The sequence below is a fragment of the Glycine max genome, chromosome 18 (genome assembly GCF_000004515.6).
Source record: "Glycine max cultivar Williams 82 chromosome 18, Glycine_max_v4.0, whole genome shotgun sequence".
NCBI classification, from domain to species: Eukaryota; Viridiplantae; Streptophyta; class Magnoliopsida; order Fabales; family Fabaceae; genus Glycine; species Glycine max.
Genome location: NC_038254.2, coordinates 24,315,007 through 24,329,556, shown reverse-complemented (window position 1 = coordinate 24,329,556; position 14,550 = coordinate 24,315,007). Strand labels below are relative to the sequence as shown.

The following is a 14,550-nucleotide window of genomic DNA, read 5'->3' as shown; positions in this document are numbered from 1 at the left end:
CTAGATTTGTGAAAAACACGAATTTACCATTGGGTTCTAGGCTTTCATAATTCCTTATAATTATCATAAGAATTTTAAAGGAAACTTCCTTTAAATCCATTTTTATAAACATTTGTACTATACTTCTTACACATTTTCCGTTTTTTGCTTTTCAGTGGATAATGTATGTTGTTAAGTTTTTTTTATCAATATTAAAGCATCATTCTTTATCATAAGTCTTGAACTTAAAATAATTTGAAATGTCCTTTTTATCACTTTAAAATATAAAATTTAAATATTTAAATAAAATGAAGAAATCATCAATTTATTCTTGGTGTTTACTAAACTAGTAAACTTGTTAAAATAAGAAATAATTATTAAATTAATTTATTTTAACTCAGAAAATTTAAAATAAACTACTGCATTGATTTCATATCACTAATTTTTTAAAAAAATTATAAAGACATTTGCATGTGAATTTACATTTTTACCCTAATAAGAGAATACTTAGCAAAAAAAATTACAAAATACATATAAATTCTCAAAGTCATTCAAATATGGAATTTATCATTAAGAAACTAAAATATATTATTTTAGATTTTTGAAATAATTTTCACAAGGTAAAAAGCCAGTGTTGCCCCTAATTAAATTTTTTTTCATGGAAATGTCATTATATCAATGTGTTTCTCTCAATTTTTATTAAAAATGTCAAATAAAGTTTAAAACTTATTTTTGTCATTTTATTTTAGAAATAATGTATTATTAATTATAAAAATACAAATTATAGAACTACCTTGACGTTTATAAATATATTTCCACCCAAGCATTTCAAAATAAAGAAGTCGAGTAAGCTCTCTTACCTTGACCAGTAGACTTAAAAAATAGAAGATGCTATATTGGACAGGGCTGTGTACAGACATTTTGGGGCCTAAGACGAAAATGTTAAAGGAGACTTTTTTTTACAAGAATTTTAAAGAGACTTAGTATATTATGTAAAATATCAATTTTTATATTAATTTTCTAACTTTTTTAGCTGCAAAATCATTTATCAGAGTTTTATAATCAAACAATTCTAACACTTCACTTTCAATAGATAAAATAGCTAACTCATTCAATCTATCTTGTAATATTGTTGATTTTAGATATGATTTAAGCAATTTTAATTTTGAAAAACTTCTTTCAGTAGTAGTAACTGTTACAAGGATTGTCAATAAAATTTTATATGCAATGTAAACATTTGGAAAAGAATCTAAAGTTTTAATATAACTCAATACTTCTATTGGTGTGCTAATTTCTTCTCTTAACATTTCTCTTAGTACTTTCAGTTCTGAAAATAAATCAAGACCATCAATATCAGAGTATTCATTAAACCTTAAAAACTTTTCAAGATTAATACAATATTTTTTCAATTCATCCTCATCTAAAGCTTTAATTTTTTTGGAATCAAATAAAAATCCAAAAATAGTCTCATATTGTAAAAATTGTTCAAATCGTGTCTCAATAGAATTAATTGATTGATCTAATATGTATAAAAAATACTCAATACGAAAATATTCTTCAGGTGAATGTGTGTTCTCATTACTAATATTTTCATCAAAATGAGGTTTTCTATGAATTTTACGTTTTTCACAAAATTTTGGCTCTATATCCATTTTGATAGCCATTTTTTCTGTGAATTCTAAAGCCAATGCAAACCCATTTTCCCTATAATGTTTTAAATAAGTGATAAGACCTTTTAAATGATCTATAGCAACATCTATATGCATACCTTTTGATTGTAGAATCTTGCTAACAGAATTGACAGCAAACAAAATATCATACCAAATATTCATTCCTAATAAAAATTCAAAATCTTCAAGTTCACGAGTTGCTAAAGACATGGCTTCACTTTTTAATTTAGGATCTTCACAATTTTTTGATAATTCAGTCAAAGCATTTCTTACCTTTGGAGCTTGAAACTTAATAGCTTTGACACTTTCTATTCTACTTTCCCAACGAGTTTGAGATAATGATTTAACATAAAATTTAGATACATTATCTTGCAAAATTTTCCACCGTTTGGTAGATGAATCAAAGAAAGAATAAATATGTTGTAGAACTCCAAAAAAGAAATAGCTCTAGGAGACAAACTAGCCATATCACATAAAACTAAGTTCAAGTTATGACGCTCACACGATGTATAAAATGCTCTAGGATTTATGTCTAATAATCTTCTTTGCACTCCTTGATTTTTACCCTTCATGTTGGAACCATTATCATAACCTTGTCCCCTTATATCATCAATATTAAGGCCATATTTTTTTAAAACATTAACAAGCTCATTAAAAAGATCTTTTCCTGATGTGTCATCAACTTTTAAAAATTCTAAAAAATACTCCTCAATTTTAATTGGAGATTTAGAAGTATCAACGCATCTCAAGATAAAAGTCATTTGTTCTTGATGACTTACATCAGGAGTACAATCAAGAATAACAGAAAAATATTTTGCATCTTTAACTTTCTCTATGATTGACTTTTTAACTTGGAAGGCTATCATTTCTATAAGCTCGTTTTGTATGGTATTACTCAAGAAATGATTACGAGTTTCATTACTTTTTATGCGCCTAACATGTTCTTGCATAATTGGATCAAATTCCGCAAGCATCTCAATCAAACTCAAAAAATTACCATTACCTTTTTCATATATCTTTTCATTTGTTCCATGAAAAGCAAGATTATTTTTAGAAAGATATTTGACTATAGCTATAATCCTAAGTAGAACCTTTTCCCAATGTTCCTTTTCTTTGTTAATTTGTTCTTGTATATTCTTATCAATTGTTTGTTTTGTTGTCAATCTCTTTTCTAGTTCAATCCACTTGGTCATATTAATTATATGTTCATGATTTGTTTCATGACTCTTAAGTTTGGAACCAGGATTCTTCCAATCTTTAGTCCCTTCATTTGCTAGTTGACTAACATTTGTTGAACCAAATAACTTACAGCCAAAACAATACACTTTGTCTAAATCTTTAGAATAAACTAGCCATCTTCTATCATGTTTTTCTCCATTTGACAGTGTTCGTTGATAACATGATGAATAGAAATATCTATTATTTTCATCTTTTGGATATTTAAAATTGTCATGTTTGATAGAATCATTTTCTATCATTAAATCTCTAAATTTTCCATCAATATTTTTCCATAGTCCTAGGTCATAAATATTTGTAGGTACTTCACTAGAAGTGTTATTATGCTCAACATTCCTTCTACTCCTATTTCTAAAATATTGTCTTCTAGTTCTTGATTGAAATTATGACTATTTGTGTTGTTAGTATTATTTATAGGTGGTTGTTCTATCACGTTTTCACTATTGTCAGTATCATCTCTAGGTGGTTGTTCTACCTCATTGTCAGTATTATTTATAGGTGGTTGTTCTATAACATTTTTCTCGTTGTCAGTATGATCTATCAGTGGTTATTCTATCACATTTTCACCTATTGAACTTGCTTCTGAGTCATTTTTATGAATAATAACAAATTTATCAAGGGCACCACGTTGAGATTCAATTAGCTTTTCAACTTTTCATTTTTTCTTCAATTTTTCATAACCAGATTCATACTTTCTATTTGACATTTTCTTTTGTAAGTAATCAAAATAAAAAAAAATTAACTAAATATTATAGAAAATGATGATCGATGAACAGAAGGATAGAACCTAAAATTGGAAACAGACAGAGATTTTGTTGTTTAGATGTTGTGTCAGGCGCAAGGGTGCTACGTGATACGTGTTGTATTGCTGCATACCCAGAGTCATGCCCGTGAAATGAATCATTCCACCAATTCACCGGGATGGAGATGAAAGCTCTGTACGCGAGACGCTGGGATGTATGCGGTTTATAGGCGTTCAGAATCCAGACGATGTCAAATCCAGAGAGGTTGAGCCGCGGAGACAAAGTTTGATTAATAGACAATAGGTTTCATTCAAGGGAAGGAGAAGAATAGATTTTTTTTTATGAACAGAAGATGAGGAGATGAAAAAACGTGAAGAATGGAGTCTAGAGAGTGAGATACGTTAGTTAGGGAATTGGGATGGATTAAAAGAAAGTTAATAGTGATTTACTTTTTTGGGATAAATAAAATACTTTAAATGACATTAATTGTGATATTGATTAATTTTTAAAAAGATGATATTGATTAACTAATTTTTAGGAAAGAGAGAAATTTTAAATTATTTTATTTTGATCAGTTAAATTTTGTTTTAAATTTTTATTTTTGGGCCTTAGGCTGATGCCTAATTTGCCTTGCATCTTGCACGACCTGTTTAGACAAGTATAGGGTGCAAATTAGTAATTAAAAACTTACTTTATTTTAAAAAATTTAAATCAAAACTTTATTAAGTATAATAAAATAATTTTTTATGGTAAAGAATTTCCTTATCCAGATACAAAAACTTATAATGTTACACACATGGTCAAAACAACAAAGTCCGGACAAGTATAGATAGGTTCCAAATTAGTAATTAAAAACTTACTTTATTTAACAAAATTTAAATAGATACTTTATCTATGAATAATAAAATTATTATTATTATTATTATTATTATTATTATATATATATATATATATATATATATATAAATTTTATTCTATGAGATGATGTCAGATGATAATCATAGGTTCATTCTTCTCAACTAAATACAATTAATTTTATTTTTTCTATTAAATGTAATCAATTTAAATATTCATTTTAATTGTTTTATTCTTCTATATTAAAATCAAAATCATGCAAAACAATTATTGAATTGCCTAAAAAATTACTAAATTAAATAAATTATGATTGGTATGATTTGAATATTCAACCTAACAATATAAACATATATTCTGATTTAAACTAAATTTACTCCAAAAATTTGTAAAATAAATCAATTTTTTGTATATTTATATTTTGATTTGATAATGTGTGCATAAAATAAATCAATACTACACAAAAATAAATTTGTTTTATTTTTAATGATATATATTTTAGGAAACAATTTAAATTAATCAAAATAATGTAATATATAACAATATTTTTGGAAACATAATTAAAAAAAACTATTTTTTAAAATATTTATATAAGATAAATTTCGAAATGCTTTGAGGAAGTATGAAGCATTCATATAATTTTTTAATGCCCCTATCAATTTTTATTATGACCCCAAAAAATCTGAATTTGAAAACCAACACATGGCTTTAGATTATCTAGATCTAAATAACTAGTCAAAACAAAAAATATAAAAAAAAAAGATATATTATAGCAAGAGAACTATTGTGAAATATAAAAGAACAAAAATCTTAATTAGATGTAAAAAAATAAAAATATACAGATAAATGAAAAGGTGAAATAAAGAGAAAAATATATCAATCATATACTTGAAAATTAAGATAAATCTAAAAATCTCCATTCCTTTTTATGCTTCCTCTCCTCCCTCTCTTTGATATCTGGTTTCTTCTTTTATCTTTTTCTTTTGTCACTTTCTTTTATTTTTGCATAAGATTGCATAAAACATTTCTAATGCTATCTTTTTTTTCCCCCAGTTTTAGAGGTGTGACAAAGGATGTTGTTCGTCACTCTACTTCTCCATTGTCGTCTTAACAGAACTTGAGCTTTTAGCAACTCGGGTGGGAGCAACCAACTAAATAAAAGGAGAAACTGGGACAAAATTAGCATAATTAATTAATTTAAAAATTTAAAAATCTATTATAAAAGAAGGTTTTACCATATGGACAAATGCTAATTTTTTATGAAGATAATCATTAACAAAAAGTCTTGTACCAATAATAAGGATACCAAAAACAAATAAAAAACAAAGAACTAAATCAATTTTTTTAAAAGTTAAAAAGGATCGTGTAAAATATCATCATAATAAAAAAAGATATTACCTATGATAATACTTTCAATAATAATAATTTTCTAGAACACGTGTATATATATATTTAAATATTTATTAACATATTTACTAATATATTTATTAAAATTTAAATAATTAATAGTATATTAAAAATTAAAAATACTAAGAAATATTATTCTTATAAATTATAAAATATGAATTTCATGTATGTGCAACTTACGGAACACTAACCTAGTTACTTCTGTTTGACATACTAATAAGTTTTTAGTCAAATTCAGTCAAAATCAACAAACCAAACAAAATATAGAAAAAAATTAATTATACGCATTTTTACACAAAAGGGAAACTCTTCTTTCATTTTATCAAGGTGGAAAAACCAAACAATTTTGGTAATCTTTAAATAAAGATTTTGATATTATTTACTTATTTTCTTTTCCTTTTACCAGACCAGACCAGACCCGACCCACAATTACACGTATGAATGAATCAATCGATTCTGGCGGCTTCACAAATATTTCTCTTCAATACCCCTTTAAGTCTTTAACCTAAGGCACATGCCAAGTTTCCTACATAAACGTTGTCCCCTTCCCCACCCTCTTCTTTCATCCTCCACTCCACGTTTCTCTCAATCCTCTAAGCGTCTACATTATAGATTTTTTCATTTTTGTGTGCATAAAGTTTTCTTCTTTTAATCCATCTATTGAAGAACTAGTTTTACAAGGTTTCTATTATTATTTTTTATACCATTTTGAGGTCTAACAATGGAAGGGAGCATTGACCCTGCAACCTCAACCCTTCTGTCTCTGGAAAACAATGCCACGTGCTTTGATGAGTTTGATTGTAATGTTGCAGATGAATCTCTTTCCTGGGACCACAAACATCTTAACTTTAACAATCAGTGTCTGATTAAGGACAATCATGGATCGGAACATTTTTGGGATTTTTCTGTACTGAGCGATGAAACTGTTATGGATTTGGTTGGGAGGGAGAGCGAGCATTTGCCCCACGTTGGTTACCTCAAGAGGCTGCTTAGTGGGGACTTGGACTTGAGTGTTAGGAATGAGGCTCTTGATTGGATTTGGAAGGTTGGTTTATTGGTTTTATCTAATGGGGGTTCTTGATTTTCTTGCTTGTTTCATACTTTGATTGATGGAGAATGATTACTTTCAACAAAGCTCTTTTTTTCTTTTCATTCAACGATAGTTAAAAATGAATTCCCTTTTAAGATTTTTTTGGTTAATTTACTTGGATTCTTACCTTGGTGGTTCAAGTATATTTAATGGGTTTTTAGTCATATAAAAAGATTAACTTTTCCATTTTGGTATCAATTTCTTTACAATTTATGGTTTTCTTATTGGATTTCAATTGGCTGGCTATTGCAGTGAAGTTTCCTTTATTTTCATAAATATCGAAGTGGGTTATGTAGCAGCAGTACTACTGTTATTTGGATTTTGATATGTTCTGCTCATTACTTGTTGAAGCTGTGTGATTTTTGGTTTTAGATTGGATAACTCAGTTATTAAATTTTACTTTGTCTAATGTGATCAACAGGCTCATGCTTACTATGGTTTTGGACCCTGTAGTTTATGTCTATCTGTGAACTACTTGGATCGGTTCCTATCAGTATATGAATTACCAGTAAGATCAAATACTAAAAGCATACCAGTGTTTTATTGAGTTTATGTTTTCCTGATCTTAATAGTCTAAATTCATTTTGCTGGCCTTTTCTCTTGGTATGTTTAGAGAGGCAAAAGTTGGAGTATACAACTGTTAGCAGTAGCATGTTTGTCAATTGCTGCCAAAATGGAGGAGATTAAAGTGCCTCCTTTTGTAGATTTACAGGTATAGTAGAATCGTATTACCCAGATTGTCAAATATACTTTTGGCATGTACATTTTCCTCTTATTATATCACTTTTGTTTGTAATTGGTAGGTTGGAGAACCTAAGTTTGTATTTGAAGCTAAAACCATTCAAAGAATGGAACTACTGGTGTTAAGCACATTGAGATGGCAAATGCAGGCTTCAACTCCATTTTCCTTCCTAGATTACTTCCTCAGGAAGATCAACTGTGACCAAGTTATAGTAAAGTCATCCATTATGAGATCAGTAGGACCCATCCTTAACATAATTAAATGTATATATTCTCTTTACTCTGTTAGTGTGTTTAGCCTTTATACTATGTTCTTGAGGAATAATGTGGTGCTTGTTGGGAAATCAATATAGGTATCAATTTCTTGGAATTCAGGCCCTCTGAAATTGCTGCAGCAGTGGCAATTTCTGTATCAAGGGAAATACAAGCAGAAGAGATTGACAAAGCCTTACAAATGCAAGCAGAAGAAACTGCTGCAGCATGTTTTTTCATTGTTGGGAAGGTAATATGGTGATTTCCATTTCCAACACAAACAAAAATTGGTGTTTAACATGTATCATCGTCCATTTATAAGTTACTGCATTTTGTTTTCTAAGTTATGAGGTTTTCATTTTGTAGGAAAGAATTTTGAAGGGTCTTGAATTGATCAAAGATTTGTCATTGATGCAAGATTCTGCAAACTTGGGCAATAACTTAGCATCATTTGTACCCCAAAGCCCTATTGGGGTGCTTGATGCTGCATGCTTGAGCTCTATAAGTGATGAATTAACAGTTGGATCATATAGAGATTCTTCCCTTGATACTCCAAATTCTAAGAGGAGGAAATCTGACTAAACCCTTCTGAGGGGACTTTCAAGTCATGAAATTTTAATTTATTTCCTTCACCAGAGTTCATTTGGTTTGGTTGAATAAGAGTTTAGTGTGGCCTTGTAGGCAGTTGGTAACACACTCAATGAAGGTGTGTCTTGGGTGGATAAGATGAAAATTTAAGCAATTTCATGCTTATAGCATGAAAAGGAGGTGTTGCTAGTATGTTATGATCAAGTTATAGAAACAGCTGCGGAGATATGGATGGGAGAGGAAATTTTGATGAAACAATGTGTTGCTGACGCAAAGCATGTCAAGTGGCAAGAATCAACATTTTGACAGAATGGCTATTCATTATGTGTCCTAACTTTTCATTTTTCGGGAAAGAGAATGAAATATAAATTGAGAATTTTTTATTTATTTTGTGTTGTGTACGAATTCTGGAGGAAAATAGAATTTGTGTTGTCCAATTAAACAAAAAAAAGAATACAAATAAAAGGAAAAGCCTTACTTTCCGATTATCCTTTCTCTTTTTGGTGTGAGAAAGTTATGGGCATTAGCGAATGACATGGGCATTATAAAAAATAGGAAAAAAAATAGCAAACATACTCTTCAGGATTTTCAATGGAACATTATCACAATTTTTAATAAAAAATTCTATTATATATTAATTCTTTAATTAGTTGATTTTTTTTTTAATTTTCTTAATAGGTACTTTTCGTTTATCAATTGTCACGAGAATATACAAATAGCATCACGGGTAATAATTTGGTTGATTTTGGCATGGTATTGGAATTTAGTTTAAGGTAACAAAGTGAATGTGGCTTGATTACTTGTTTTGGTCGTTGTCAGTATTTGCGACCAAGATTTAACTCAGCAAACGGAAGATTTGCCTCTGCTTGTTATTGGGATTGGAGAACGCTATATTGAACAGAAGGCCCACTAGCTTTTGTTTTAGTTACTGACCAGTGAGACCCGTCAAAAAGTAAGTATTAACTTCATTGCCAAAAATCCATTATAAGGCACAACATCATAAGAAGGGTAAATTTTATTTTAAAATGATTAAGATAAGATATAATTTTTATGTAGTTTTTTTTAAAACTTTAAAAGTAAAAATTATGATATGAGCAAGTCGTGTCTAGTACTCTAATTTGATGTGAGACTTATTATCTGAGATATTATTAGATAGTCTTAAATCGCTATCTTATTCCTGATCCCGATTAATTTCTATAGATGAAATTAATCATTTCTATAAATGGATGTCATTTGTTTTTTTGTTTTTATTTTATCTTTTTTCTCTTAATTTGAATTGTTTTCATACATGGATTTATTTTAAAGTTGTAAAGTGAAAATGAATTTACTTTCAATTTTAGAACTCACCTATTTTCTTAAAATAACTAGTTCTATATTTTAGTTAGTAAATTCAATATGACATCATGGGATGTTATATCATTTGAGTTACATCCTTTGTGTTCCTACGATCAACATCATTTGTGTTAGTGTTAGTCATGATTATTAATGGCACCCATCTGCCATTAACAGACATCTCATTTGCATATTTTATTTATAACTTGTTGAGTAACAAGATAAATTAGTATCCTCAATTTTTATTATTAGAGTAAATAAATATTAAATTTTAAAGATTGGGTCTTGTAGCAAACAGATGAAAGTAATGTTGTGTTTGCACCTGTTTTGTCATATGATAGTCAACAAGCATTGAGTCCGTAACATTTGTGATCAAGATTAGTGCTTTGTTAGTTTGATCCTTCATAGAATGTTTTTTTTATTCTTCATATATAGGATATGTCCAAGAACAAAGAGAAATACAAAAGTAAAATGATAAAACTACCTACTTGTCGCAACGTGCCCTTCGCGGGCGAGCGAGGGCGGGGCTCACGGGTGCGCTTTCCAAGGGAGGAAAGATGCACGGAGTCGCCACCAACGTTTATTTGTGGAAAACGTCGGAAAAACCGAAGGAAACCGGTCAAAATGAAAATTCTAAGTTCGGGAGTTGTATTTACGTTTGAGGAAGGTATTAGCACCTCTCACGTTTGTCTCAAAGGACAACAGCCTATTTTTTAGAATTGTGGAATTGTGTTATCTTAACTTTATTTCTTTTTATTTTTTGAGGTCGACAAAAGCGGGGCTTTTGCTCCTACGTACCCTCCTTTGGAGAGGAAATCAGACCTACGTAGTTCTTTCTCATGCGTGAATCAAGTGGTTCTTTTTACTTGAAGGTGATCATTTTAAGGCGTTGGACCTTGAAAATGATCCATTTTACTTAGTAAGAAACAGAAATGATAAACTTTCAAAATCCTATTTTTGTGGACGAGCTTGACTAGGCGAGTCGATTTTAGCCTTAGTTTCACTTTAGTTATTTAGTCAATTCAATCAAGAATGAGAAATACCAGAGAGAAAACGTCCGATTGATTTTTCGCTTTATTTCACTAAAAGGTATTTTTTTTATTATTATATTATTATTTACCTTTTTTTTTATTTCCAACGTGGTTGCGGCACGACCGATCGGTCGGAATTCATTTCAACCAAAGTTAACGGATGATACAATTCAAACGATCGGTGGAAATTTATTTTATTTTTAGGTTAAGCGAGAAATGACTTAAATAAATGGCTTAAGCACGTCAAAAGGGGGTATAAAAAGTAAATGAAAACGAGAATGAAAATACATGGGTACATATAATGAATTGAAAAGCTTAGTTTGAGGTACTTACCCGTTGAAGACTGAAGAAAACGAAGAACAAACGATGAATCTTGAAGAACGGTCGAGAATCTTCGCGTAATTTCTCACGGAAACGTTACGGAAGCGCCTCGGCTTGGATTTTCTTCACGGAAACAATTTTTCTAAGCAAATTCGAAAGAGAGAGAAGTGCCTAAGGGGCTGAACCCTTTTCTTCTTCACTTCTTCCCCTATTTATAGCAAAATAGGGGAGAAGCTTGCCGCCCAGCTCGCCCAGGCGAGCCAGGTTGCTTCCTCCAGAAGCAACAGCCTTCTAGAGGAATCTTCTGGAGGGCCTAAGTGGGCCTGGTTGCTATTTACACCCCCCTTTTTACTAAATGCACCCCCCCTTTCTATTTTTTGTATTTCTTTTTCCGTAACGTTACGAAACTTTACGAATTTCGTAACGATACTTATTTTTTCTTCTGCAAGGTTACGAACCCTTACGAATTATGTATTTACTCTTTTTTAGCTTTCGAAGAAGTTACGGAAACTTACGGATTGCGCAGAAACACCTCTTTTCGACTTCCGCCACATTACGGAATTTCACGGATCGCGCAAGCCTGCTTCCTTTAGATTTCTGAGACGTCTCGGGACTTCATTTATTGTGCAACAAAGGACGCCAAGTATCTCAAAGCGGCTAACCAAAGATTGCATGTCATCAAGTAATAATCTCCGGACGAAATTAGGGTATGACAGTTGCCCCTCTTTACTTACCTCTCATCGGAGATAAGAGGAAAGCAAAGATAGGACACTGATTTCGTCCGTCCTGCCCTTTTCGCGATGACGACTCTCATCTCTACTTTTTTTTTCTTCTGCACAAAACAAAATACAAACAACAACCAGAACAATGAATATAATACAGATATACACATATACACATACTTGGCGAAGGAACCGATCTGGAAAACAACAGAATAACGTGCTTCCCAGTCACCAGAAGCTTCGCACTTGATAATGGAGAACACATGAACAGCGCTAGGCAATGACATTCATGGTGATCCGAACAAAGGTGGAGTATGGAGGATTGCCTTGAGGGTCCGCACTTAGGCAATCATGAAACTCAGCTCCAAACTCGAAAGTGGAGGACACATGAACAGCCCTAAGCAAGAACATTCATGTGGCTCCGGAAAAAGGACGAGAATGGAGGATTGCCTTGAGGGTCCTCTCTTAGGCAATCATGGAACACAGCTCCAAACTCGAAAATGGAGGACACATGAATGACAACGCAATTCATTCATGTGGCTCCGGAAAAGGACGAGAATGGAGGATTGCCTTGAGGGTCCTCTCTTAGGCAATCATGGAACACAGCTCCAAACTCGAAAATGGAGGACACATGAATGAAAACGCAATTCATCCATGTGGCTCTGGAACGGGGTGAGAATGGAGGATTGCCTTGAGGGTCCTCTCTTAGGCAATCATGGAACATAGCTCCAAACTCGAAAATGGAGGACACATGAATGACAACGCAATTCATCCATGTGGCTCCGGAACGGGGTGAGAATGGACGATTGCCTTGAGGGTCCTCTCTTAGGAAATCATGGAACACAGCTCCAAACTCGAAAAGTGGAGGACACATGAATGACAACGCAATTCATCCATGTGGCTCCGGAACGGGGTGAGAATGGAGGATTGCCTTGAGGGTCCTCTCTTAGGCAATCATGGAACACAGCTCGAAACTCGAAAATGGAGGACACATGAACAGCCCTAAGCAATAACATTCATGTGGCTCCGGAACAGGGTGTTGGCGGGACCGAACGGTCCACTGGGTTTTTCCACCTAAAAGGATAACATGCTTTTTGCAAAGAAAAATAAATCATTCGCGAGAGCACCATATTTTATAGAAACAATATACTTGTGCCAAGGGTAATCTTCCTTGTAACCGAGAATGAAGGGTAGGATGTCAACTTCTAGCTTTCAAATGAACACGCAGGGGAAACATGGGGCTAAGCTGAAAATAAATCACTCATGGTGTATAAAACTCACAAGGCAAGTGTCTTATCCTATTCCCAAACCAATAACTGCACCATGACTCTATTTTGCACGCGACTTCCTATCGAATCATAGATCAAACGTACGATCACGGACCAATAGGATTTTCTCGAGGTCAGCATTTTTGGAGAGGAAGCTAGGTGTTTCGGTCTTTTCCTCTTTGTTCATGTGGGGTGGGATATTGCCAATCAAGAATGATTCTGAGTGGCAATCTGGCTTTGGGGACTTTCTATCCTCTTTCTTTCATTGATCGAGAATTGCTTCTTTTCCCTTTTCACTTCCTTTCGATCTTTGATCGGGAATCCTTCCTTTTCTTTCTTTTGTTCTTTTCTTTATTTTCATCTTTTTCTTTTCTTTCTTTCCATTTCTTCCTTCAATTTTCCTTCCCCATCCCTTTCTTTGGGAAATCGGGTTTTAACATTCCATTCGCTCTCCCTTGAGGAGATTTCACTGTCCTTTGGTTCGTGGAAAGGAGGAGGATTCTTTTGATAGGTCAAGGTTCAAAGAGGTCTAAGGTTGTGTCTCAATGGGATCTTTTACCGTGGGAACCCCAATCTTGATATCTGGGGCGAGACAAATTTGAGTGTCAAGGGGTCGCTCGTGGCCCGAACTTCCGCATTATTCCATAAGGCACGCGTGACAATGATGATTTGAAAATAACGTGCAAAATTAGTCATGGCTACAGCCAGGTGGGCCCTCAAGCATCCCGTTTATGGCATTGTGATACTACGGTTGGGAATTTACACAGACAGACCCAACGTTTCCCAATTATGTTCTTTCATCAGTTCAACAAATTCATCCATCCTTATCTCGGTTCATTCCGAAAAATTAACTCTCAGCATCAGTCCCTTGTTTCCAGAAGATGCGTTTGCTCTTTACGAATGATTTATACTTCTCAATTATAACATGTCGACCTTCGCGGTCTTTCCTTCTCTTTACTTTTTTGTTTTATTTTTAAATATGTTCACCAAAACTATACACTTGTGGTTCTTTATGAGGAAAATCTTTCTTTGTACATCTATATTTTTATACACGACAAACTGTTTCTGTACACACACTAGAATTCTTCTCTTTACGTCACATGGTCTATATACAAACCCTATTTACATTCAAAGATTTTTTTTCATTTTTTCCAACACCCACTTATACACAAAAGTTTCTTCATATACCCTCGTTGCTCTCACACACAAGAATTCCTTTCCACGCATCATTTACACACAAGAATCCTTCTATACACATTTCCTTTTACATACATGTAAAAATAAAAACCTTTTTCTTTTCTTTATGAACATGACTTTT

At 32.2% G+C, this 14,550-nt stretch overlaps 1 protein-coding gene across 2 annotated transcripts; it reads left to right on the top strand.

The window, feature by feature from the left end:
• The first annotated feature begins 6,326 nt into the window (after positions 1–6,326).
• LOC100800570 (cyclin-D2-1) lies at positions 6,327–9,046 on the top strand. Of its 2 annotated transcripts, XM_026126646.2 has the most exons (7): positions 6,328–6,568; positions 6,700–6,932; positions 7,399–7,485; positions 7,591–7,689; positions 7,781–7,982; positions 8,072–8,220; positions 8,337–9,046. In XM_026126646.2, the coding sequence occupies exons 2-7, from the start codon at positions 6,816–6,818 to the stop codon at positions 8,550–8,552; spliced, it is 870 nt and encodes a 289-aa protein (XP_025982431.1). In that variant the 5' UTR covers positions 6,328–6,568; positions 6,700–6,815; the 3' UTR covers positions 8,553–9,046. The 2 variants fall into 2 exon arrangements, with proteins under 2 accessions (XP_025982430.1, XP_025982431.1); XM_026126645.2 differs by having other exon boundaries at positions 6,327–6,932.
• The last annotated feature ends 5,504 nt before the right edge of the window (positions 9,047–14,550 follow it).